General features: G+C 41.6%; 1 protein-coding gene across 2 annotated transcripts in view; it reads right to left on the bottom strand.

The window, feature by feature from the left end:
* Window positions 1–2,723: 2,723 nt before the first annotated feature.
* Window positions 2,724–27,767, bottom strand: part of LOC128733815 (putative phospholipase B-like lamina ancestor) — a 42,142-nt gene continuing 17,098 nt past the window's right edge. The window contains exons 2-6 of one of the 2 annotated variants that reach the window (XM_053827623.1): window positions 22,190–22,427; window positions 12,593–13,430; window positions 4,576–4,842; window positions 3,437–4,508; window positions 2,724–3,374 (exon numbers count right to left, since the gene is read on the bottom strand). In XM_053827623.1, the coding sequence (XP_053683598.1) occupies window positions 2,904–3,374; window positions 3,437–4,508; window positions 4,576–4,842; window positions 12,593–12,702 (1,920 nt within the window). In that variant the 5' untranslated portion in view covers window positions 12,703–13,430; window positions 22,190–22,427 and the 3' untranslated portion in view covers window positions 2,724–2,903. Of the gene's footprint in view, window positions 3,375–3,436; window positions 4,509–4,575; window positions 4,843–12,592; window positions 13,431–13,884; window positions 14,263–22,189; window positions 22,428–27,767 lie in introns of those variants that run through there. The other variant, XM_053827624.1, reaches the window with a different exon arrangement.

Here is a 27,767-nt window from a genome sequence, read left to right as displayed (position 1 = left end):
AAGAGTATCATGATGCGAGGACTAGGGAAAACTAACGGTACGGAGGACGGTAAACCTAGGAAAACGAATAGACCTAGATAGATGTGATTTCTGCAGGGGGGCTGCCCCCCCGCAGTGGCCGGCGTTTCCGACGGCGGGTCACCGGCGAACATTCGCCGTTGCCTGCGGCCGGCCCGCCCTGAATCATCTAGGAAACGTTGAATATATTAATTATGGCAAACATACATTATGGCATCCGTCTGTATGGCTCCCGTCCATTATGGCAAACATATATTATGGCATTCGTCTATATAGCATTCGTCTATATAGCATTCGTCCGTATGGCAACCGTCCGTATGGCTATCGTATTTATGGCTCACGTCCGGTCACCGACCGACACCGTCACAAGGGCTAAGTTCGACCCTGGAAGGTGAAAGCCTTCCATAAAGACCTGTTCGTTGAAGCACTCAGCGCAGAGAACAATCGCTCGAACCTAACTGGTAATGAGCTAACCCACGTCCTAACGAGAGCAAGTGACACAACCATTCCTAGGAAGGTGTAGCCAACGAACGGTCATCGCTCGGTATACTGGTGGAACGAGACAGTTTGCAGAGGTAGATCTTCAAGTGTCAATACTGATACTGTCAATTTGTCAATACTGATAGCTGCGGCAACTGATGCACTATGCACAGACGTACAGTAGAAACCTGCATAATTGGTAAAAGTAAAAGAGATGGCGTATCTCGACGCAAAGGCGGGAGCTTCAGAGCACTGAACCAGTGTGCTAGGTGGAAGGTTATATAGAATCATCATTTTTGTCGCATATGCCTGGGAAAGCATGGCAAGCGGCCTTACAAATCGCAAGCGTGGTGCAGCTTTAAAGAATGTCAGCTGTGGCAGCAACCACTGCTCCCTTCCTTAAAAGAGACTGCTAAACTACAGCCAAGCTCAACCGAACAGCTGAACGCACATCATCAGACCAAGCAAGGGGTACTCTTCCAGATGCTTCCTGAGTCGCTTCACGCGAATGTCAAGATGGTAGCAACTTATGTATTCCTGGATAATGGCTCGTTGCTAACTCTGTTGAATCAGGCGATCGTAAAACGACTGGGAATCGTTACTAGATAGGAGTCGAAGTCTCAACGGGTTCATTGAATTGAATACCCACAGTGGCCAACCTCAATACACCGGAGCCGACGCTTGACTATGGAGAGCCCTCTCAACGTTTCAACCATTTGCGGATTTATAATTCCGTGTCGCCTGAGATTCTGATTGGATCAAACAACGCAAGTCTGCTGGGTTCAACTAAGATTGACGAGGGTTAACTCAGCGACTCGATATCTACCAAAACAGGGGCTGGATGCACCACTTGTGGCACGGCTGAGGGCTCAAAAACGTATCCGACTTTGTTATGCACAATTATGATAGCACCAACGACGGAGGACTATCATAATCTGGTCCAACAGTATTTCACGAGGTAAAGTGTTCGGGTTTCGGTGCACAAGTTGCCGGAATTAGAGGACGATCAACGAACTCAGCAAATACTCGAGAAAAACCGCAAAGCGGGTCCTTGGGAGTTTCAAAACCAGCCTCACGTACCATACCGATACGATCATTTAAAGCTTCCGAATAATTTCTCGATGGCCATGGAGCAGAGGGAATGTTAAAAAGAAACGTGCTCTAGCATATCAAGGAATATTTGGAAGATGGATGTATTCACGTTGCGACGCCAAGCGAATTGCCGGTTGCTCCTGGGAAGTAATGGTATTTACTTCTTGCATCTGTTCGGAGTCCAAAAGAGCCCGAAAAGATTCGCATTGTCTGATGGATAGCAGTATGGTAAAAAGAATATCTCCCAATAATGTAATACTAAAAGGTCCGGATTACCTAGTTGCCATTTTAAAGGTTTTGTGTGAGAGTAGAAAAATGCCAGTCAGCTGTGACATTTGGCAGGGGAAAGACCGCACAGGAAGTTACTTTTCCATAATAATTCGTCCGAAGCCACCTAGGAATATGTATTGGACGTAAGCAGCTTCGGATCTACTTGCTCGCTGAGATAGACACAGTTCATTAAAAACTTCAATGCAGAGGAGCTGGAAGAGAAGTTTCCACTTACGGCGAAGGTGCCTCGATTCGAGCAGCTTCGATTTGCAATAGGAGGCCATGGAAGTTCCGACCGGAGTAGCTACAATTCACAGCCAAGGGGGGCTCCACCATCAGAAGTAGTTTTCGAATTCCCAAGAAGTGCTTCGACGGGTCGAGAAACCGGGGAGGATAAGTTCACCTACGCGAACATAGACGATTTTAGATGACAGGGAAAATAACCAACTGCAAAAAAGCAAAGAAAAACCTAGGTGCTGCGTTTCATTCTCGAAACTTGACCTTCCGTCTGTTTATTCGACAGACTTCACAGCCTGCCGTTGGAGTACAGGACAATTGCGGGGCTGCCTTGGTTGGAACGTTTGAAACAGCATCTAAAGCTTACTAGTGGCTTGTCTTGGCGGAAAAAAATTGCCTCATCCGGCATCCTTACGACGTGTTAGGCTACACCGCAGTCTACCGACTTTCGTCAGATGTTCGATGGGAATCTGTCCTAGTAGTGCCCGTAGTTTATGACCCATAGGTACGTCTCCGCCAATCTCTACTTTCCGCTCGAGTACGGCGAGGGCGCGAATGTTCTCCGGCATAAGTTTTATTAAAAACTCTTTAAAATTGAATGAAAAATTATTCACAAAAGCACCAGCTTGCTTCAAGTAAAACATTTTGCTATTTTTATTTCAATATCGTCATAAAAAATTGCAGCTTGATTGCTTATCTGTTAAAACATGCTTTTCAATAAATTTTCGAAAAAAAATAGATTCACTAAGTTTTGAAGGCACAATATTTGCAAGTATACTAGCACAAAAAAACGTTCTCCCGCTCGGTCAAATCCATGCCCAATGTGGCGTCTCGCGGGCAAACTCCCAAACGGTAGGCTGTCCTTGGTGGCGAACTTCCAAGTCATCCGCCGAATCCCAATCAAACGGTTTGACGCGTCTCGTCTTTGCAGCCATCGTACGAGCCAGCTTTGGCACTTCTTCCTTAATGCTGTTCTGTGTCGTTTGGATGCTTCGTTTTACCGCCTGGCTTTCGCTAACAGGATCGAACAGTGGTCCAGAGTATGCCTGGAGTGTTGCTGTGCCATTACTGGCGTTCGATTTGCTCAAGAGCTTCATGTCGATATTTCCATACGCCGTCGGATTGTGAGGATCCAGGTCGCCTCGGTAGCCAAGCTGTTGAATGAATTTGGCCAACTCGTCTAGGTCGGTGATGTTCTGGATTATTTTCTCTTGAATGGAATGTTGCTGTAGCGTATTGTTACTATTAACTTTCACGTGACCGATTTCGAGCAGTTCCTGTGAATGAAGTTGCAAATGAAATATTTTGCAGCCTGCACAAAAAGGTTTTTACAACTCACCTTGAAAATTGGCACACCATTTCCTAACCAGTAGCCATCGTCAATAATGTCCTCCGTCATATCTTCCGCATGTAGTCGCCCCGGCAGCTGATCGACAATCCAAAACAAACCTCCGTCGCTGATTTTGCTTATCGATGTCACTTTCCGGAATCGTTCCTCCAAATCAACGTCCACGTAGTCATCCATGTGCTTCGGTTCAGTTCGCTGTCCATCGTATTCGAACGTTTCAACCTGATTCATTAGAGCTTCTTCAATTTCTGCGGAATCATCGGACATATTTGCACCATGATTAAGTCGCTTCATGTCAACAATCAGCCACTGTTTCGCTCCAGTTGAAGGACTACGAGCGAAATACTTAGCCCAAACGCGACCACTATGGGCCAACCGGTTAGCGGCCATAACTCTAGGTGCTAGCGAAACTGATCGCACTAGATCTATCTTGGTCCACAGATTCAAATTGTCATACTCTATTTTGACTCCGGCTGCTATCATCTTATGTCGTTTACCAGAGAGCATATAGAAATCATCTAATGAGGCTAGAGCGGCTGGATAACCGGTAAATACTATGTTTGAACCTGGAACTACTTGATCCACTGAGGATTCCGCAGAGAAATGATAGTTTAGTGTGTACTTTTTCATTATCCTTGACATGGAAGCGTAGCTGCCATCACTGGTATGACCTAACAAAATCTTCACCAAGCCGTTGCTATTTTCGAGAATTTTCAGCAGTATCATGCCCTTGTTCGGTTCCAGCTCCATTCCGCTTTCGCCATCCAAAAAGTTCATATAATAAGCCTTCAGATCACGGATGTCTACCACACTATTCATTAACAGAAAATCCTCCATCGGGATCTCGTGATCCAGACGAGATCGTCGAACACCCTTGCGGAATCCGAACTCCAACCCATCGAGCTGGTCGTAAAACAGCCCAATCTGATACCAATAGTGGTCGTGTTTTCCCTTCATATCGGCCATCTTTTTGACGGTTTCCATGTTGGTGGTAAGAATTCGTCGCAGCCAATCGCAGAATTCCTCCGATTGGTCGTCGCGAGTGCATTCGGCTGCGATGGTGCTGAAAGAATGAGAAAATGTTACTCAACTTGCTTAATAAGAAAAAACTATTGCATCAAACTACTCACTTCGACCAGTGCAGATAGATGTTATGCCAGCTGAGCGCTCCCTCCAGCATTCCGGCGGCGAACGCTTGTATGCTGTCCGGAAACTCGGGCTGCGATTCAATCTCCAGCTGGGACCAACCACTTTCCATCAGGGTGTTCTGGAAGCAACCGCGGACGGCACCGCGCGGTACTGACTCAAGGTCATTGCGCTGGCCCCAAAATTCCACTCGGAAGCCCGAGTTGCGAGCCCAGTAAGCCGTTGCGCAGTACGTACCGGAATAGACGGGTCTGAAATGGGAGTAGCGTAAAATAGATTTTAATACATGCATGCATCTGGTTATTTTTATTAAAGTAAACGTAAGGGATAAGTAAAAGAACTTGTAGTATACATTTTAACTGTTTTCTCTGAGGTTAATTATTGAAAATTGCCGAGACATTCACCTTGTGTATATTTTCAATATTTATTAAAACCTATATATAAATTGAATGGTTATCCTTTCGGTTTATTTTAATTACTTAAAAAGGATTTTTTTTCTTTTATTCATCATCCCAACTCTTGATAATATTATAATTGGCCCTTGTTTGAAAAGTCATGACCTATGGTGTATTGAAACATTGAACATTGTCCTTTACCCCCCTGGAGGTTAACACCATCTCAAGGTGGCCTTCGCTATTCGTGTCTCATACAAATATAACTATTTTTTTAGTATAGATTTGAGAAATGTGTTCAGATCAGTTTGCTTTACATTTTATCACTAATACTCAACAACATTCTGACCATGCGTAATGTACTCATCAGCATCATAAAAGGTCAAGAAAATTGCGCCGGCGTCATGCGCATTTTTTTCATACAGTCGTTCCTGCTATAGCTTAATAAGAGTATACACTCCTAGTTATTTTTCCTATAAATGTTGAATGTTAAAATATTTTAGAACTGATAAAATTTGGAAGTCGCAAATTTAGGCATGCACAAATATGTCTGAAGAGCTGGCACCTCTCTATCAACACCCCAATTTCTGCGGAAATATTGAACTTTTGTGCGTTATTAGTTGAAAATGGTTAAAAAATGAGAATTACACTTTTAATACCTGTATTAAACATAAAGAAGAACAGGACTTTCAAAAGAGGAAATTTTTTTTAGCGGTCGTCATGAATTTCATTTTAAGACAACCACTTGAAAGCAGATAAAAAATACTATGAAATTCATTTTTCAAATTTGATGCGCATTGGCAATAACTAAATGAAATAACCATTTATCTGTACCGGAGGAATGAATGGAAATAATTGTTGGTCCCATCTGCAAATACGGTGATTAGCTCGACTGTTGCAGCTATCGCGACATAACGCTGGTAGACGCCGCCGGTAAGGTACTCTTCCAAACCTTGCTGCGCCAGCTGTCACCGATAACACAATGTTTCGTAAGGAATTATCAGCCAGAATTCACGGAAGCTCGCGTCACTGCGGACCAAATTTTTATTATCCGATAGATCTTGCAGAAGTATCGGGAGGACAACATGCCCATGTAGCACATCTTTATTGACTTCCAAGCAGCATATGATACAGTCGATCGAGACCAGTTATGGCAGAAAATGCACGAACACGGTTTTCTGGACAAACTGTTTGCGACTGATCAAAGCTTTATTGGTTCGAGTGATGTATTTCGTGCTCATCACGGGCACTCTCGCAATTCCCGTGAGACAAGGTAAGACAAAAATGCTGCATGCTGTTCAGCATCGCTCTTAAGGGGGGATCGAAATGAGAGGCACAATTTTTAAGGCAGCCAACTCCTAGGCTTTGCAAATGACTTAACCAGGAACTTTGTGACGGCGAAGACAATCTACGCCAGACTGAAAGTGGAGTACCGGAGGATTGAGCAAAAATAAATGAGTCGAAGACCAAATAGATTAAAGGAACAGGTCAAAAAGGAACAAACACGTGCCTCCCACGGATGGTAACCGTAGATGGTTATGTACTAGAAGTGGCAGATGAGCTCGTATATAAACTTTACGATTATATTACAAAATAGTCAGTATCAGAAATACGAATTTCCCATCCCAATGACTGATTTGTAATGACAAGAACGACCTGCTTCCTGATAAAATAGCGGTAGCAGCCAGGTGGAAGGAGGTCTTTCAGACTTCTTTAAATAGGGAGGGTAATGCAGAAAACCACAGGTATAAATGAATTGTGCGATGGTCAGTCAAATTGTGACACTACCAACGAAAGAGGATTGAAAATCCTCTAATTAACTAAAAAACGGCAAGGTTGCCAGGATACATGGTATCCTCATGGAATTATGAAAGCGTCGAACAAGTAGCTGTACCAAGCAATTCACTGGTTGCATAGCAATTTACAGCATCATCCATCGTATCTACTAAAAGGGATATTGATTCGATTGTAGATTTCTGTAGGTTATCGAGGCAAAACATTGCTCAACTGGCGTGTAAATTACCCTCCTATATCCTCTTCTTAAATTAAACCTATTCGTCGCTGTTCGTCGTCAATGAACACCGACCAAAGGCCAAATATTTACTCTGCGATCCTAGATAGGTTACTGGAATACAATTTGCAAACTCATCATCTGATTGGATGGTTTTAAGGCGACGTACGATTCAGTTAAGCGAAATAAAATGTGGAAAATAATGCTTACACATGGTTTTCTGACGAAAATGATTAACCTAACTCAAATGGTACTGGAAGGATCCAAGTCAATCGTCAACATCTCAGTCGCTTTCTTGACGTTAAATGGGCTGAATCAAGTCAATGTGATTGTGTAGTGTGTTTATTTTTTTTTTTTCCATGTTGGGTATTTTTATCACTGCGACCATTTGTTTGATCTATTGTGATATATTCCCCGTTTTATTATAGCTATGTTGTCAAGATGACGCACCACTAGCAGAAGTGATTGTCATTGTTTGACTAATAGCATTTGTCCAGCCCGGTGATGCACTTCGGATGAAGTGCACTACGGCGCTGGGAGTTGTTCTCCAAATATCAGAGGGTTCTAACAGCCCTCTTTCGAAGAACCTTAATCTTTTATTGAGAATTGCCGGACATCGGCATAACAGGTGTTCCGAGTCTTCTTTTTCTATGCCGCAGAAGCGACATATATCATCATGAAGTTTTCCCATTAGCTTCAGATGATAGCGGCTCGGACAATGTCCTGTTATAAGACCAGTATAAATGCTTAGATCTTTCTTCGAAAGCTCCAGTATTTTGCGAGTAATTGAAACGTTTGGAGAGATGAAACGTTTCGACTGCCTAGCATTGAAAGTGTTATTCCAATTTGATTCCACTTTCGTACATTCCCATGCTTTTAGCTCCATTTTTAAAGCAGAAGCAGATAAGCAACAGAAGGGCTCAGGTCCTACAAATTGATGGGATGATCCGAGTCTTGCTAGTGCATCAGCTCTCTCATTTCCATCAATTCCACAGTGACCTGGGACCCAGTACAAGTTGACTTGGTTACGACGAGACAATTTTTGGAGTGATTGAATACATTCCCAGACAAGTTTTGATGTGCATGTCGCCGACTTTAGAGCGTTTAGAGCTGCTTGGCTGTCGGACATGATGCATATATTTGAATGTTTATAGTTCCTGCGCAAGCACACAGTCGTACATTCTAGAATTGCTTGTATTTCAGCTTGGAATACAGTTGGCCATCTGCCCATAGAAATTGACATGTCTATTCCTGGGCCAGTGACTCCTGCTCCCACTTGATTGTCCATTTTTGAACCATCTGTATAGAAAACTGTCGAGCCTGGACGAATATCGGGACCACCATCTTCCCAGGAATCACGTCTAGGCTCAAATACACGAAATATTCGGTTGAAGTTGTATTGTGTTTAAAAAATGCTCACAGTAGAACAAAACCAGAACGTGATGCGCGACGTTAGGTACAAGGATTTTACTTTTTTTGGGGGGCTTAGCTACTGTAACTTAATTATTTATCATTGTTGATTATTTTCGGGGAAATTATTGACAACTTTGCATTTCTTTTTTAGTACGTGACGTTTAGACTAATGTTGCGAATCGAGCGAGAAGTCAACCATGCCTATTCACACGCGAAAGAGTATGAGAAATATAACATTCAACGCTTACGACGCACACGCGGACTAAAAGAAACAGCCGCTGGTGCTGTGTGTAGACATTCTGCTACCCACACACTCGCACACGCCCATCTTCACATCGTTTTCCTGCTTCGTCAGCGTAACTCGTGCAGGCAAGTGGGTGAGATGAACCCGTAGTCCACCACAAGCACTGATGTGACAAAGGAGAATAAAGGAATATTCCAGCTGATAAAATTAGCATCGATGATAATTGAAGTATAGTAGGTTGAAACGTCGCGTACTAAAAAAGGAATGCAAAGATGTCAAGTAATTCACCGAAAATAATCAACAAATTTGAAAAATAATAAAGATTTTACGCATACGGAGTATTGGACGTTAGGCAGAATGAATAATAGATATAATGAACGTAAGCATAATGATCGATAGGCATAATAGACGTTAGGCATAATTTGCGAACAAAAAAAAGACTAAAACTGGAAAAAAGCTCAATTGAAGAAAATGCGGATTTGACGAGCTTCTGCTTGCTGATCGAAAAGCCAGTTCCATTGTAGGAAAGTTGCGCGAAAATTTAAAAAAATAGCCAACAGTAACAGAAAGAAGAATTTTCCATGCCAACAAACGATGTGCAATGACAAGGGCGGTATCCTGCTATCTGATAAAAGGGCGGTTGCGGTTAGGATGGAGGAGCACTTTCAGACTTGTTTGAAGTCTGAGGGATGGAAACAAACGTTAGCCGCGAGATACTGAAAACTCGATTCCTGGCACTAGCTTGTAGGTTCTAGGTTAAGTGTATCAGTAGGGCCAAAAGGTCTGTTGGTATTTTTTCACAAATAAAAAAATAAACAAATGCAGAAACCCCCAGGAACCTATCTACCTACCGATTATAGGCGACGGACGGTCAAATTGTGAAACCATCAACGAAGGAGGATGAAAAATCTATCAGTGAGCTGACGAACGGCAAGTTTGCTAGAAAGAACGGTATACCAACAGAACTTTGGAAACTACTGAGTTACAAGATGGGACATCGACTCGATTGTAGGTATCTGTAGATTATCGAGGCACAATGTTGCTCAATTTGGCGTATGAAGTGTTCTCCTGTATCGTCTCATCAAATTAAGACTTATGTTGACAGTGATGTTTGTCTCTACCTTGCGATAGATCTTGGAGTACAATTTACAGACCCGTAATCTGTTTATGCATTTCAAGGTGACGCACGATTCCGTCAAGCGAAATGAGATTTGGGCAGAAAATGCTTGAGTATGGTTTTCTGACGAAACTGATTAACCCCTCAAAGTTTTATATTATTTTTAGCACCGAAAAATTCACTAAAATGCCGTAACTATTTTAATCTTTTAAAAAAATTTCACCAAATTTGGGAATTTTCTTGAAAATCTTTTCTATTTTCATAATACCTACAAATCGTGACCATATGTTGCATGGGAGTTAATCCGGTGTTCGTTGGGAGACCGCGACACGGACATTTCCGTATTATCTGTCTAGGCTACCCTGTATGGCCTGTAAGTCATTTAGCACAGCACTTTTTGACATAATTCCAGTTGGCGCTACGATTTTTTGGCATCAAATTCATTTGACATAACGAACTATTGGCATAACTGATTTTTTAGTTAAATTTTGTTGTTTAGTGCTTGCTTACGAGGACCAGTGAATGACAATTATTTTCCAGAGAAAAATCATTGCGAGAACTCAATAGACGTAGTAAAGCAAATTAACCAAAATAGAGGTGTTTTGATCAGTCACCGGTAGATACACACGGCTTGTGGTCGCAACACCCTGAATCATCTATGAAAACGATCGTTTGATCATAAAATGACTTTTGAAGAATTGTACCAAATGCTCGTTATTTAAAATATCATTATTGCAAATGTTCGCGAAAGTCAATTGTAGTTATGCCAAACAGCATTATGTATTAAGTGACTATACAAAATGGGTGAAGTGCAGTATTTCATTTTTCGTGTTTTACGAAGTTTTATGTAGTGTATCGGTATATCTGTACTATTTTTTTTATTAAAAATATTTGTTTTGTAAAAGGGTATAAAATGGGGAAAGCATCTAGGAAAAAGCGCCCACCACAACTCTAACCATCCCAAGCTGCTACCTAGCGCCTCAACCTGGCCATACCTGGTAATACTTCAATTTGTGTTATTGAGTAGCCAAGCTAGGAGGTGCGGTGTCGTGTGGTTTTCAGTTCCTAACCTTACAACGGTAGTTTTAGGAAACCATTAAAACAGACGACATTATTTTGAAGTATTATATTATTTAAACTAATATTTTTGGTAGACTAATCTATTGTCAGAGAGCGAAATTAGGCGCTATATCCTTGGCCAATTGCAGCCTGGTTTCTGGTCTAAATGCCATTAGTTCATTACCGAGGGTCCGGAGTATCACTTAACCTTTATTAGTTAGATACTCCCAACGATAGTAAATAAATTATTATCTACATAGGAAGCGTCTGGTACTGGAGGTCCACGCTTTCTTCCTTCCCCTTGATTTCAAGGAGTTGAATTTCTGATTCCACTTAATTCCTTGGAATTCTCACTGTGGCACATGCTGCGCAGTTGGCCTGGCCGTTGACAAGAAAAATGATTGATTCAAGTAATCGTCATTTTCCAGGATGCTTTCCAAAATTGGCTGCGTCAGTGTGACATTAGATTTGGTTAGATTAGGTTAGAAACATATTTGTTTTGTAAAACACATAAGCTTTTTAAATTACTTATTTACTAATGACATGGTTTAAGCACTAAACTGGTTTAGAACTTGAAACTGTTTTGTAATGGCCGAGTGCCGGAAGTCCCCGTGTTGGTTTTCGATGCGGTGATTTTTACGAAGAGTTGGTGAAAAATTCGCAGGTAAAATATTTGAGTCGCATCAATACAGATTACGCAGAGTCAATCATATAAACCTTCTCTGCAGTTGTGCAATTCGAAGCTTCCAAAAAAGCCGGTGCGGAATCCGTTTAATCTCGTTTAATTTTGATAATAATTCCTAGCTGGAAGGCTACTTTCAAAGTTGCCGTTGCATGGTAATGATCAAACGCCATTTTCGGGTCCAGAGTGACAGCAAGATCGTTTACATAACCCTTTTTAATACCTGACCCTCAATTGTATAGTCAAATACGAACGCCGATTTAATAAGAGACAATATAATGACCTTACATTTAGCAAAGCTAATATTTAACCAAGTACGATTCAAACCATTTCGCAAATGTATCCGTAAGTTTCTGAAGACGACGACAATCCTCGATGCAGTGAATCGTCGAGTAAATTTTAGGAACATCAGCATATACCAATCTGCAACCAATTCCAAGCGCAAAGGCAGCGTCGTCCAAGAACAAAATAAACAAAAGTGGTCTCAGGGTACTGCCTTGAGGTACGACAAATTTATTTGTAATCAGAGACGATGGCTTCCCAAGCCGCACATGTCTGCCCCATTCAGTTACAGTAACCTATTTATGGCTAAAATCAGTCGTTAGGTTAGCAGCTGTGGCTAAAATAGGTTACTGTAACTTAATTTGGTAAAATTCTACTTGCATGGATTTATCGCATTTGAATGGACTTATCATGGATTTGTTGTGATGAACAACTGTAAGTCCTGGTAGCGCTTTTGGAAACTGGAGAATTACTTCCGAAGAGTATCTTCGGGATTTGAAGGAGCCACACAACCATTAAAATCTAAGGAGCATCCGAGATATTCTTGGTGTGATAGTAGAAGGGTTTTGTGACCCCGGTCCCCTCTCAATTGATGAAGATAAAAGAAAACATCAAAAATGTTTCTTATATTGAGCAAAAGTCCTTAAAGTTGGCTCGTGGTCTACATCGTCCCAATCAGAGTAACAATATGGTTAGATCAATGCAAGGATCAATGTTATTATTAGTGTACAAATAAAATGAATAAGTAAAATTAAATCCTCTTACTGAACTGAGAAATGTATAAACTAGAACAAAACTTACCTTTCCATATCAGCAACGAAGAACGCACCGAACGCTAGCAAGAAGGCACCTCCTAGAATGTAGGAACTTATCCGCGTCCGATACAACGATGCTCCAACTACCTTCAGCATGATTCCTATTTTTCCTAGCGGATCCTAGCTGATGAACACAATAAGGTATTTGCCGTTGGCACTGGTAATAAAGCTATTTGAGCTACACTGTGTTGCAAGCTAATTGCAACGCGCACATACACAGATACAGACACAGACACTTCTCCTTCGCACTATCACTCAAATTTTAAAGGACGGATTTTCGTTTGAACTGAGCCGCTGGTGCTCACTGAGCTGGTTCAGACACTAAGTTGTTTGTCCCACCAAGATCGGGAGATAGCGGGAGCTATGCCTGGCGATAGTTGAGGTCGGCAATTACCAAGCCCAATCCGATGAACAGGTGCAACAGGATGGTGGAGATTTCGAAATAAAAATAGCAAAATTGCAGGGTCAATCCGAGCTGACCAGCCGCCGCACAGCCGCTGGTGAGGACGACGCTCTGGGCTGCCTTGGACGCCAATTTGTACGGACTAAAGCTCGCTTCGGCAATTTTCATTGGAAAGCGTTTCTCGGGTCACAGGTCTGGATGCGGAGCAAGCAATTACTACCGGCTATACAAGACGAAGACGAATTGGTGGAAGATGGCTTCGGTGAAACCAGGATGGCAATTTTTTCGGCGTCAGCTTCGAGCCCAATACAGGTGCACGTGTACAGAAAGGAATCACAGTTCGTGGTTGCTGTGGGGCTATCGCACCTTAGATACGTAGGTGAGATCACGTCGCTACGTACCCAGTAAGTAAAGTTGTTCCCTGTGGAAAAAGAGATAAAATCGATGAACGCTTGACACTTGTTTAGATAATTGTGGCGATATGATGCTAGAGTGTCTGAAAGAGTTCCTATTTCTGGACATGTCATTCATTAGTAACTGTAGTTGCCAACTGAATGGCTCACATGAGGTTTCAATAATATTTTCATTGCATTATTGTGCACGATTTGATTTTAAAACTCGATATTACTGAATTCATTTTATCAATATAATTATCGCTTAATCTTTTACGCTATGGCATATTGTTCATATGAAGTCATTCCGGCTTCCTCTATTGTATATAATACAGATTGTATCGTTATCTTGTTTGATCAAAATAATTAAGAGAACACACATGTTGTCATCGTTTTTTATGTTTGGTCAACCGAATCAGTGAGTCATTTTCTAGATATTTGGAAATTACCCAATATTCAGTAGAATCTTATCGAGTTACATACCTCAACGTTACTATGAATAAGCACTCAAATTAATTTTTATCGCCCGAAACTATTACACACGTGAACACTATTTAGACACGCTCTAAACCGCAACAATAAAGTTATCCGGTGGATTATACACTCTTGCACAACGTTACGAAAACTGAAAGCTTTACTCGCGCGGTGACAGCTTTCCCAAATTTAGCATGACCAAACGGAGCTGTTAGCTGCACTTCCGCTCAGAGGTAAATGTATGCAACAGGTAAACGAATAGCAGTTCCTCAAATAAATGACGTAAGATGCTATGCTGATATTTCAACTACAAGCGACGGATTCGATTACTGATTTGTCGTTTGGCGTATTCTCAAGCTGAACTGATCGCTAGCGTGGTCGCAAATGAACTACTGAGCGCGATAACCGCAGCAGTAACGATCCCGAAAAACTGCGAACAGTCCAAGTTTGCGCACGCGGATAGAAACGTTGCGCACCAACACACTGAGCCGACTCGATTCATGCGATGCCGCTCGATGTAAGGAAAATAAAACCAGTAATCTAGCAACTGAGGTGGAACCAACAGTTTAGTAGTCGTACGGGATTTGCACATTGAAAATTATACTGAGTGTAAATGATCCGAAACTTTATCCGTTCAATGATTTTCTAGTACGTATTTATTTTTTTTTTTTTCGAAGGAAGCCACAATTAGGAAAAACTCGAATAGTTATGAATGAACCTAGCTTTGCGATCAGCTTTTAAAATCAGAAAAATGGTTAAAACTTTTAACGAAAACTATTCGTCACAACGGCACAAAAGAAATTTTAAAATTAAAAAGAAAAATAATAATAAATTTAAATATTTCATCACACCAACTATGTGCCAATACTTTGTTTACAAGCTTGTGACACTTTCGACGTCAAATATCTATAGGGTAGTTGATCCAATAGTTGTGGTAGTACCAATAGTTGCGCTACTATTCATTATTAATGCATATTTTCGTCACCGTAGCATTTTAGATAAAACAATTACATTCATTACATAAAACAGGTTTTTAGAAGTATTGGTAGTTAAACTACACCATTTAAAATTAAAGCATTATTTGCTAAAATGCCAATTTTCCAAAATCCAACGCGCAGTTGAAGCGCACAACTATAGGCGCTCATCTATAGTTTTGCTACGATGTTTTTTCACTTAGCAACCTAGCAATGTATATGGAATACCACAATTAAAGGAACATCAAACTTAATTAAGGAAACATTAGCGCAACTGTTGGTACAATATAATTGAATCGGAAAATTCATTTTTTCTTTATAAAGCTTCTCGTACAACGAAAGCAATTGTCTTGCCTTGTGACAAATACCTTGTATTTAATAAATTTAAATCCCACAAGCATTAATTGAAGCATATACCTCAATAAACAAGCAAAATGGAGATATATTCCGCTTAGTGGCGCAACTAATAGATCATCTACCCTACCCATATTGTATGAGATTTCGTGAGATTTCGAAACTAGTTATCGTTCAATTAGCACAGGCACGTTTGCGATGAGGCCTCGTGTTTCGCCCATGTTTTGCGGTTTTTTTTACCGAAAACCATCAACTAGATATGTAGGTATGTGGTTTTTACTAAATAAATAGAAATCAGTCAGCAAGACGGTGTCTAAGTATGAATGAATATACACCTCCGATGTCCCATTCAGCTCAACACGAATGAGTGAAACATTTGTGTGAGTTGCGCTGTCGAATGAACTACTGCTTCTCCGAGATAGCTGAATCGATCTACATGTTGTTGGTTTCGCTGGAAAAGTGATATAGCCTGTAATCAACTTTTTTCAGTCCCGTTTTTCGAGTTAACCAATCGGGTGTTTTTGCTTGAATAAATAGTTAAAAAAATATATAGAAGTCGGGAAAAATATTTTTCCGATTAAATAAAATAACATGACATACGCATTAACATAAACCACTGGAATAATGACATAAACACTATAGTAATCTAACCATTTTCGCGGACTCTCGGCTTACATAGCCACATCAGTATCAGGTATCAGTACTTGTGACATGATCAGCACGTTTTCCTCATAAATAGCTACATGCTCGGTACCCATCTCGGTTCATGTGATTGAAAGTGTCGGCAAATCATTATGTGATAACTGCCATTTTATGCCATTTTATCTAAGTAAAAGTTTAAATGAATTTTCAGCAAAATTCATAAAACGAGCAGAAGTATGAAAACGTGATTGAAACAAGCAAGAAAAGACTCGGCCTTATATTGCTAAATCAGGTCAAACCTACTTGGAAACACTCAAATAAGAAGTGTCCGCCATATTCCTCAGATATTGTGCCGTCCAATTCTTCCGTCTGATGGGACATGCTCTGGCTGATCAGCGGAAACAAATGGCTTGATTCGTAGTACGAAGGTAGACCTAGCGCCGTAGGTGCGGTTTAAAAACAGAGTTAATGACAGAAAACGATCAAGAAACTTCTAAGCTGCATTTTACTCTAATCAGACTACATAATTGTTGCAATCAGCCAGAGTTATGAGATGATTTCGAATGATTCATAGCTATAAACCATACAGAGCAGCAAGCTTTGAACGCGTTTTTCTCGAAATCAGAATTTTGTCACTTGGTTCGGTCTGACTTAACACCGACCAATTGTCAACTGCAGTTGGCAGTCATTCGGAAAGTCGAGGCTGTTTCCAAAATCTCGGTGATGACTAAAGCGAAAAAACTAAACTAAATGCAGCCCGCTGTACTCTGCGGCAAATCCGTCTCCGGGAAGCTTACAAGTATTATTGCCTATCAGTTAGTCAACCCAACCGAAGTCTCAAACAACAAACATTGGCCAGAATCTGGCCTCGTAAGCTGTACGACCGGGTGCAGACGAAGTGCGTTGGATGTGTCTCGCTCGACGATGAAAGTTATGGGGAAACCGATTTTAACCAAATTCCGGGGGTTAAAATCTAGGGTTCCTAGTAGATTCAGTTAGTTTTATAGGATAAGTTTTGTACCAATGTCAAGAAAACCAGCGTTTTTGCGTCGGATAAGATCATAACTTTCGAAGTATACGAAAGAAAGCGAGTTAATAAACGGATTTACTCTTCATTAAGTCCCATGATAAGTTGCCAATGATAAGCTGAAGAATCGGTGGAATGTCTTGGTCAAGACCGTGACGCCAGCTGATGAGGGAATTTCTTCGAAATAATAATACACGCATTCGAAAGTGTCCCATTTTAAATGATCTAAGCTTTAAAATTAAACTATATATTTTGAATTATTATTCGAATGATAAACTTGGAAAGAAAACTGGGTTGAGAAACGAGGGCGCCAAATCGGGTCTTTGCCAAGAGTTCCAGAACAGCATGCTACGGCTCTGGGTAGACCCAACGATAAGAAGGAAGCGTATTCTGTAAGGCTGGAGGTAATATACGACAGCTGCTGGCCACGGGACATGAACGGGGATTCGAACGCCCAGATCGGTGGGGAAGAAATGCATAGACCGGTGACAGGACCTGCAGATCACCTGACCGACATACAATGAGCCAGTTTGACCACGTTCTCATAGATGGCCGGGTCTTCTCTAATATTACGAACATACGTTTCCTATGGGGTGCGGATATTAACTCTAACCCTCAACTAGTAGCAGTATATGTGCACTCAAAACTGTTAGCCGTATACCAGGCACGTTACACCCGTCATCATTGACTAATCATCAGACAGCTAAATAACCTGCAATCTACCGAGAACTACACACGAATACTGGATGAGGCACTACCTTCTTCCAAAGAGTTTTAGGTGCTACAAACATCGAAAACGGATGGGACAGAATACGTTCGGCCATCTGAGAGGCGGCTACCGCGGTGCTAGGTGATGACCCCCGGAGTTTTACAGCTTGTTTGGCTTGATGGGGACTGCCAACAAGCGGTGAAGAGAAAAAAATTGCTTAGCAAAATTATCTGAGCATTGTGACTAGCGAGAACTTGGCCAAATACCGACGAGCAAGAAACCAGTTTCCCACGATCCTGGGGATTAAAAACGGTCAAAAGAAGAACAGAGATTGTAAAGAATTTGAACAACTAGGTATTCCGAGCTAATAAAACGCGCAAGTTTTACGAGTAGGCGAGCCAAACTCCTAAGAGCTACACACCAAAACCTAACATGTGCAGGGACGTGGAAGGTAATCTAATCACAAACGAGCGCGAGGATGTTGACAGGCAGGCTTCTGCCGTGCTCTGAAAAACCTCAATTCTCGGCGTTTTACTGGCAAAGTACAGAAGACGAAACGATTTGCTATCTCAGTCGAATGTTACCTCCTCCGACAATCAACGAGTTGTTTTGCTGGATGAGCATCAGTTTTGTTTCAGTCGATATAATTGCCTACCCGATATTCTCTTTGGGATACGGAGCCAATAGTTTTTTGCCTCCAGTGCAGTTTGGGAACAATTAGATTAACTCTGCTTGTAGTTGTGCTCCTTCTGCGCAAGATGAGTGGTTGTAAAAGAAAACACCATTCAGGCATCAGGCATCATTCAGAGGAAGAACAAAAGGTTGAGCAGAAAACGAAGCTCTTGGTCGTTGTGAGAATCAAATTCCTCTGTTTTTGTATACTTAAGATAAGCAAAATCAAGCCTGTCGAAAACCAGGTCTTTGACAGGACGTCATAAGTGGCTTATTGGTAACTAAAAACAAGTCCCTGACAGGATGTCCTGCTTTCGTAGCAATGGGTTGTATTCTCAGTCACCTCACTGATCGGCCACTGGACTGCTCGATTGCTCAACTGGTTGGCTAGACTGCTCGACTGGACTGGTCGATTATACTGCTCGATTTGATTGCTCGACTGTGCTGCTTAACCCCTCTAAGGTCTACATCATTTTTAGCACCGCAAAATTCACTAAAATGGCCATAATTTTTTTATCGTTCAGTATTTTTACACCAAATTTGGGAATTTTGCCGAAAATATTTTCTATTTTCATAATATCTATAGATAATGGCCATATGCCATATGGTCCCCGAGTTATTCCGGAGTTCCTTGGGAGGGACCGTGACATAGCTTTTTTAGAAGACGTTGCCAAATATTTAAAATTGGTTTGAAATCTGTTGATTTTTGTAAACATATCATCGACTGTGGACATATCAGTTACTTTGCTGCAGTTATGAGCCATGGTGCGCGCCATCCGGATCAGGGGGGGACACGATAAATCCGGAATCGGTTCCCATAAAGGTGATTGGTGATCATCTCATGTCTCTCAGAGGCCATATGGCCGATTCCAGGTCCCGGACAAGTTCCTTCGCAATCCGTTCCGTACTTGAATCAGAAAAGAAACCCTCCCCGGGCCCAGAACCGGTCATACGGTCTCTGAGGGACATGAGATGATCACCAATCGCTCTTTTGTCAAGTGCTGATGTTTTTTGATATGCGACACGACTTAGTGTACTGATGCTGAAATGGCCCTTTACGAGAACCGGTTCCGGATTTATCGTGTCCCACCGGATCCGGATGGCGCGCACCGTTGCTCATAACAAAGTAACTGATATGTCCACAGTCGATGATATATTTACAAAAATCAACAGATTTCGAACATATTTTAAAAATTTGGCAACTTTATCTAAAACAGCCATGTCACGGTCCCCCAAGGAACTCCGGAATAACTGCGGTACCATATGGCATATGGCCATTATCTATAGATATTATGAAAATAGAAAATATTTGCGGCAAAATCCCCAAATTTGGTGTGAAAATATTGAAATATAAAAAAGTTACGGCCATTTTAATGAATTTTGCGATGCTAAAAATGATGTAGACCTTAGAGGGGTTAACTGAACTGCTCAATTGAACTGTTCGATTCGACTGCTTGACTCAACTGCTTGATTGGACAGATCGACTTGATGGCTTGACTGAACAGCTCGTTTTAACTGCTCGAGTGGACTATTCGATTCGACTGCTTGACACTTTTGCTTAACTTACTACTCGACCCGATTGCTCGACTTAACTGCACGATCAAGCTGCTCGACTGGACTTTTCGATTCTACTGCTCGACTGGACTGCTTGACTGGACAGCATGATTCATCTGCTCGACTAGACTGCTCGACTCAACTGTTCTATTCGATGCTCGACTCAACTGCTCGACTTAACTGCTTGATTCCACTGCTTGACTGGACTACTCGACTCAATTGCTCGACTGGACTGCTCGAATGAACTACTTGACTCAACTACTCGATTGGACTATACGAATAGGCTGCTCGACTCAACTGCTCAACCCGATTGCTCGATTCAACTGCTCGTCTAGACTACTCAATTTGACTGCTCGACTCAATTGACAGCTTGATTCAACAGCTCGACTAGACTGCTCGACTTAGCCACTCAACCCGATTGCTCGACTCAACTGCTTGACTTAACTGTTTAATTCAACTGCTCGACTTAACTGCTAGATTTAGCTGCTCGACTGGACTACTCGACTGAACTGCTAGACTTAACTGTTCGATTTAACTGCTCGACTGGACCGCTTGACTCGACTGCTCGACTAGAGCCTAGACTGCTTGACTAAACTGTTCGATTCGAGTGCTGGACTCAACTGTTCGACTAGACTACTCGATTCAACTACTCGATTAAACTGCTCGATTAACTTGCTCGACTCGACCGCTCGTTTCAACTGCCCAACTTGACTACTCGACTCAACTTCTCGGATCGACTGCTCGACTCAACTGCTTGACTTCTGTTTGATTCGACAGCTCGACTTAACTGCTCGATTCAACTGCTCGACTGGACTACTCGACTCAACTGCTCAACTGTATATGCTCAAACACCAAGTCACAATGAACACTACCAATCCGTCCAATTTATTATTTATTAGTGGGACGACAAGTTGAGGAGATGGAAATTTTTCGACAACGAATCAGCCAGACAATGTCAGACGGTGGTACCAAAACTCACAAATGAGGAAGTTCAGGGATACCCGGGAAATCCGAATTTTCAATTCAATGGATCAATGAAGATAGCAATTTTTGGGTCACAACAACATGCTTTTGGCACCAAATTTAATTCGTCCATGTCCACTAGCACCAGAAGTAAGTTGTTGTTATAGCTCCAAAACCAGCTATCTCCAATGATCCGGGGTGAAGTCCATTCTGTTGTAGCCGTTACCAACACTCGACAGTGTTTTGAAACTTAGATTGGTCTGTCATATTTTGAGGAGAGAACTGAACGAAATCTGACAATCCAGTAGAGGCTGACGGTGGAGTAGTCCTAATCAATGACATTCAAACAGTTGATGTAACCTTTCCCTATCAGCCAGTGAAAGCCATTGTAAGCGAGTGTTGACAGTGGCGAAACGTGACTTCATCTCTTTGTTCTGCTGAACTAGTAAATAGATAAGTAAATTATTCAGCATAATGATGAGCAAAGTTGCGACTCGTTGTTACACGTTGCATTTGTTCACAACGGTATTACCAAAACAGGTAATATAAAGGGTTTGATGGGATTTCCATTTACGTTTCAGGCAGACCGAATACCTCGAAACTTAGTGCGCGTTATTTTTCGTTACAAAGCAATATAGCCTTCGGACGTGATTTTTGGCGTTAAGAGTCCATTATAATTGAGATGACAGTCTCATATTAAGTATGCCATAATGATCCCAAGAATCATTTAAGTGGTTGGTTTTGAGATGTTATAAGTTTGACTGATCACTTGTCATGACATGTCACTCAACTAAGTAAAACTAAAATGAACTGGGTACAAGCAAATATTCACAAAATATGAAAGTAGATAAGTGAGCTGTGGATTTCGATCCTTATAGAAACTTGAAAAATCCAAAAACATGCAACTCGTTGCTAACATATGATAGACTTTGGATTCCCTTCTTCGGACGGGATCTTCAAAAGCGGCCTATCTCTCACACGTGTGAGATAAAGTACCCATATATTTATGGTGAATCACTCAACGCTCGTCCATCCGGCAAGCTGCCCGTGAAAGTGGTGCGCAAATATTTTAATTGATCGATTTACGATGTCGATAAATTTTCAAGTTCCTACCCATCGATCGGCATGGCAGTAGTAAACTCAGAATAAACAAAGTGTGTGTGTGTATGTTGTTGGAATGCTTCCGATACGGAATGCAAAACCACCGCACCGGCGCGGCCACTTGAAAATGGTTTTCGAATGAAATATCACGATGATTTGTTTTCTGCCTATTTTTACCTCGGTATACTAGTCGATCCGGGGTAAAATATAAAACGTGTCCGCTGTGCAGGCGTAATCGTACGCCTTCAGCCAAAGCCAAACACTCTAGCACTCAGCAGAATTGATATTATTTCTCTGTTGTATTAATTACCGACTTACCTCCGGAAAATAACCCATTCACTTTCTCGTAGAACCGTTTTATTGCGGCCCCGGCGACGGTCAGTAGGCGTTGCTGTAGGGTTCGGATCGAATTGCGGATTGACCGTATTCACTGCGGTTGGCACGAACAAACTATGTTTTATTTCCCGTCGCTAGGAACAACCGTCGGAGCTCGTGTCAACCCATTGAAGACTGGATGCTGGGAGGGCGCCGTCGTCGAGTGTCCGGTCAGCTGGGGCTGGGAAATATCAAACACGGAAAAAAGAAAAATTGTAGCACATTGGGTTTGCCGTGCGCCGCAACTCTGAGGGCTATTAACTTAATTGCAATAATGGCTAGATCCTGTATCGCTAGATGATGAGTTACTTCAAAATGTGCATCGTAATTGACCGAGGCAGCCTTGTGTTTCTCAGCTATAAATAAATGATTACACTTGTTGGGTTGATAAATGTAAAGTAACAATTAAATTCATGTCATATAATAACTATCTAGCAGTAGCAATACTCTGTCTGAGAGGTTAATTTTGATAAGGTGGGCTAAATCGCGGTGTCGTAAATTGTTTGATCAGCAAAATGATTACGACAGTCGAAACAAACTGTCCAAGCGGTGCCAAACAACATGCGCCGTCACTTCGAGTCGTCGCTAATCGAAGTTGGAGACAAGCCGCACGCGACGTTTGCGATTTAATCATTTGTTTGATAAAATTTTTCGCTGCTTTCAGCACAACGTAATGTGTTGTAGCTCGGGAAAGCCTGGCCGACCACACTGATTGAACGATCATATTGTGAGTTGGGCGACACTTGTTTTGGATCCCGCTGATGACTTATCTAAGCTTGCATTTGTTTAAAACAAACCTCCAATTCGCGTGGCGTGGCAGAACAGTGGCGGTTGATTGCGTTTTGATGTGTTTTGAATAGCCTATTTAGTTGGCCCTTGTTTACAGAAATTGGATCTTAATCTGTGGTTTTATAGTCAGCGCCAGGCACGATCTTGGTGTCAACCACAAGCCTAAGGTTAGTGATCCGAAGGATATGGGAGAGTGTACATGTGCTGTATGCATCAGGTTATTACAGTCTGGTGAATGTACTATGTGACCTTTGAAACTGATATTTGCATTATTCGGAAAAGTCTGGATGCTTAATCTATCTCGTAAGTCGTTTTTCGTAAGCATTGCACCCTCTTCTCTGTCGTGATTTAAATACATTACATACATTTAATACATTCTACGGTAATAATAAACAACTACTATAGCTAGAGAAAATGCAATAAAAGAGTATGAAATAATAATATTTTGTTGCAACTCTACAAACAAGTAATACACAGTTGGAAAGTTTCTAAAGCTACACCCATAAAACAATTTTGTTGTATAATAGCTTATCAAGCACTTGTTTCACGGAAGTTAGCTGTACAATAGTTGAATAAGCTATTCTTAAACAAAAATGTTTGTTGGGCACACATCGAATGTGAATGCGAATTAAAAATGCGGTTAGTACTGGCCATGGATGCATAGTTGACGTAAAAACCAATTTCACCAAAATCGCAAAAACGGGCGTAGGCGTTATTCAGATCAAATAAACTTGCATTGAATTACAAAACCTGGTCAGCCCATTTCTTATGAATAATCTTTATTGAAATGACAGATTATTTAGTTAAAAATGTTAACAGATACGGTTATCCTTCTTAAAACAATATAAACGCGTTTTCCCAACAAGGATGGCGATGGTTGTTACGTCAACTATGCATCCGTGGGCAGAGTATGAGAACGTGCATAACAATTCATGGACTATTGCCTTTCAATTTTGATGAATCAAAGTATTTCGTTCCGTGCACGTTTCATTACCCAGTCAGTAAAACGATACCTGAGTTTGTTTCCTGGTGGCGAAGTGTCTTAGACATCGCGCGTGTTGTGTTATTAGAAACGTGCATTTCTCAAAAACTTGCACTCGCAAGATGTGCAAACTACAATATGTCAAATCTGTGTTCACTGCTGGATTTGAGCTTCAAAAACTGTTTGTCTATTCATACAGAATGTAGAACCCTTCGCTGGACTGAATCGCCTTTTATCCGGATAACCAATTTAAATCGTTCCTTTAAGTCAAAACTATTTGGTACCCTAGACGATTGGTCTACGATTTCGCGGATCACACTAATTTCTGCGACGACTTCGGATCCAGTTGTAGCTCCAGGAACTTTGGGAATGTAGTTGTTTTTAACTATAGGAGCATCGCCGCAACTCCACTGTCGGTCGATCGGCTCCTGGGAGGCAATGTTTCTAGCAGCCTGGAGGCTTCAGCTCTCCCTGGCACAGTCGAGCTCTTCCTGCCAGCGCATATCAGTCATTCCGACTTAGTGTGCAGTTGGAGGGAACAAAGCTTCCAAAACTCAAACCCTGGCAAGTATCAGTGTGATTGCTTTGTTTCAAGTGACCCAAGCGTCGCCTCATACGTCTTCTACAATCCTGACCTGCTTGACGTAGCTTGCCACTTTAGGCAGCTCATGGCATCTTTACCGTCATCTAAGGCTGTACTAGGATGAAACGATTTAGGTATTACAGTCCCCGACCTCCATACCGCAGTGAAGTTATTCCTGGCAGCGAATAATATTCGTCCCGGACTTGCCTGTGGGTGTACGGAACGGAGCTCCTATATTAATTCTTCCGATTTACTACCAGAACGTAAGCGGATTTCAAACCAAAATCGATGATTTTTTTTATTATTTTAGCTGGCCCGAACTAACTAAACGGAAACCTGAATTGATGAAAAAATGTACACGCATCAGCTATTCGGGAGCGCATTTTCCATCTTTAGACGTGATCGTCACTCGTCGCCAATTTCCCAATCCCAAAAGTCGTAAAGCACTTTTGATCTGGTCGAGCCATCTTGCACGTTGAGCCCCTCTGTTCCTGGTGCCGCACTGTGGGATGAAACCCAAATCTAGGTGGACAAAAGTAATTACGCTTAAACCGTTAGTCCTAGGTATAAAGTACCTTGGGAGAAAATTTGTTATTTCAACTTCCGTATTTTTTGCTGTATATGGCATTAGGGTGACCACCAAAGTAGGCGTGTGCAAAATATCGACTTTTTTATGGTTGAAGTTAGCTAAATAAAATGTTCTGCAAAGTTAAAGAACATTAAATTTTGATTAACTTTGCTAAAGAAATGAAAGCCCTATCTTTTATGGTTGATGGACTGGGGTAATTTAAAGTTTTTAGGTCGGGGTGGACAGATCCGGGATCCGGTTCGAAACCGGTTATAATCTCAGATTACAGCTTGGTTCGACTCATGCACCTTCCAGCATTGGACAAAAGGTAGGAGTCGAAATGACTACTTGTCAAGCATAGCTACCAATACCCCCCCCCTTCCTTTCCGCTCTTCCCCTCCTTCGCCAAAAAAAAATTTTCATTTCTCTCCCCTACCGTCCCTTCATCAATTGTAGAACCATTGTTTCAAAAAATATTAATTTTTTATTTGTATATTTTTGCATGATTAAGCTAAATACAAATATTTAGAATTATTTTTTTTATCCATCTTATTACCGTAAAAATTGTGATTTTGGTAAGTAAAACGGTAATTTTTCCTTCATATTCAATACGGTCTAGCAAAAAAAGGCCGACCTGGACCGATGCTATCTCAATTAATTTCCGTGGCCAATATATTACTAAACATCCATACAAAATTTCAAGTGCTGCTTTTGAGCAGTTTTTACGTTATTGACATTTGAAAAAAGCATATTTTTTTAGAAAAACTGTCTGTACCTTCAGAACCGAAGGAGATAGTGACCTCATTTCTTCAAACAAAATGTGCGTTTTCAATGGATGTGAAAATGCTCAGGAGGCATGATTTGTGAGAAATGAACACGAAAGGAGATATTAAGGAAAAACTTATTTTTTAGGTCCACCCCGACGATGGACCACAGTCCATCGACCATAAAAGATAGGGCTTTCATTTCTTTAGCAAAGTTACTCAAAATTTAATGTTCTTTAACTTTGCAGAACATTTTATTTAGCTAACTTCAACCATAAAAAAGTTTATATTTTGCATACCTGGTCACCCAAATGCCATATACAGTAAAAAATGCGGAAGTTGAAACAACAAATTTTCTCCCAAGATACTTTATACCTAGGACTAACGGTTTAAGCGTAATAACTTTTGTCCACTTATATTTGGGTTTCATCCCACGGTGTGCCGGTGGGGTTGTCGAAGAAAATTGTTGTCGTCGCACTGGCGTCCGATATCCTTACGATGTGTCCGGCCCACTCTAGCCTACCGATAATTGCCAGATACACGATGGGAATTTCTCCAGCAATGTCTGTAGCTCGTGATCCATACGCCTCCGCCACCATCCTCTGTCAGTTTGTAGTCCGCCAAACAGGCTTGTCCTACACTCAGTGAACTTATTTTGCTTTTTTAATTGTAACACCTCAGCTAAGCAAAATTCGAAAACAAAATGTATGGGGCATTTATAGAGTGAATTATTGTCCATAAGATTGCTGAACTAAGTATTGCTCTATCTTTAGTATTTACGGCGCACTGCCAGTTCACACTGGCTGGTGCACTAAAGTGTGCACCAAGGTGCGCTTCCAGTGTGAACTGGGAGTGCGCCATAAATACTAAGGATAGAGCAATACTTAGTTCAGCAATCTTATGGATAATAATTTACTCTATAAATGCCCCATACATAATATTTTCGAATTTTGTTTGGCTGAGGTGTTACAGTTAAAAAAGCAAAATAAGTTCACTGAGTGCAGGACAAGCCCTCGAACATGGCAAGGGTGCGGAAGTCCTCCGTAAGCAGCGTCCAAGCTTCAAGTCCATAAAGAGCTACCGGTCTGATGAGAGTTTTTTATAGTATCAATTTCGTACGGCGTCGTATGTTTCTTGATAGTAGCGTTTTGCTTAGGGCAAACTAGGCCCGATTTCCAGCTCGAACGCGTCGCGCCGCTGGATCTACATACTAGTGTTGTTGTCCGCGGCCATCAATGTTTCCAAATACACGAATTCATCTACCACTTCTGGTTCATCGCCGTCAACGGTTATCATCCATGGGAGGCACGAGTGTGTTTCATTTGAACCTCTTCCTTTCATGTATTTGATCTTTGAAGCATTTATTTTTAGCTCAATCCTCCGAGATTCCACTTTCAGTCTGTCGTAGATTGCCTCTGCCTTTGTAAAGTTCCTGGCTATGATATGGCTAACCTTGGTGAATATCGTTTCGATGCCCTCTCGTCGGATTACTCCCTCAAGAACGATATTGAACAGCAGACAGGATAAGCGGTCACCTTATTTCAACTTTTGCCGCGTTTCAAAGGGACTCGAGAGTATCCCCGAGATGCGCACGAAACACTACACTCGATCCAATGTAGCTCTGATCAGTCGCGTCAGTTTATCCGGAAACCGGTGTTCGTGCATTCTACATATCTGATCTCGATCGAGTGTATCATATGCTGCTTTGAAATCAATATAGATGTGATGCGTGGGCACGTTGTCCTCCCGAGATTGCTGGATGGTGAAAATTTGGTCTGCTGTGGCGCGAGCCCTCATGAACTTTACTTATGTGTCCATGTCCGCCGATCCGGCAG

Source organism: Sabethes cyaneus, chromosome 2 (assembly GCF_943734655.1).
Source record: "Sabethes cyaneus chromosome 2, idSabCyanKW18_F2, whole genome shotgun sequence".
NCBI classification, from domain to species: domain Eukaryota; kingdom Metazoa; phylum Arthropoda; class Insecta; order Diptera; family Culicidae; genus Sabethes; species Sabethes cyaneus.
This window is presented reverse-complemented; position numbering and strand designations above follow the sequence as displayed.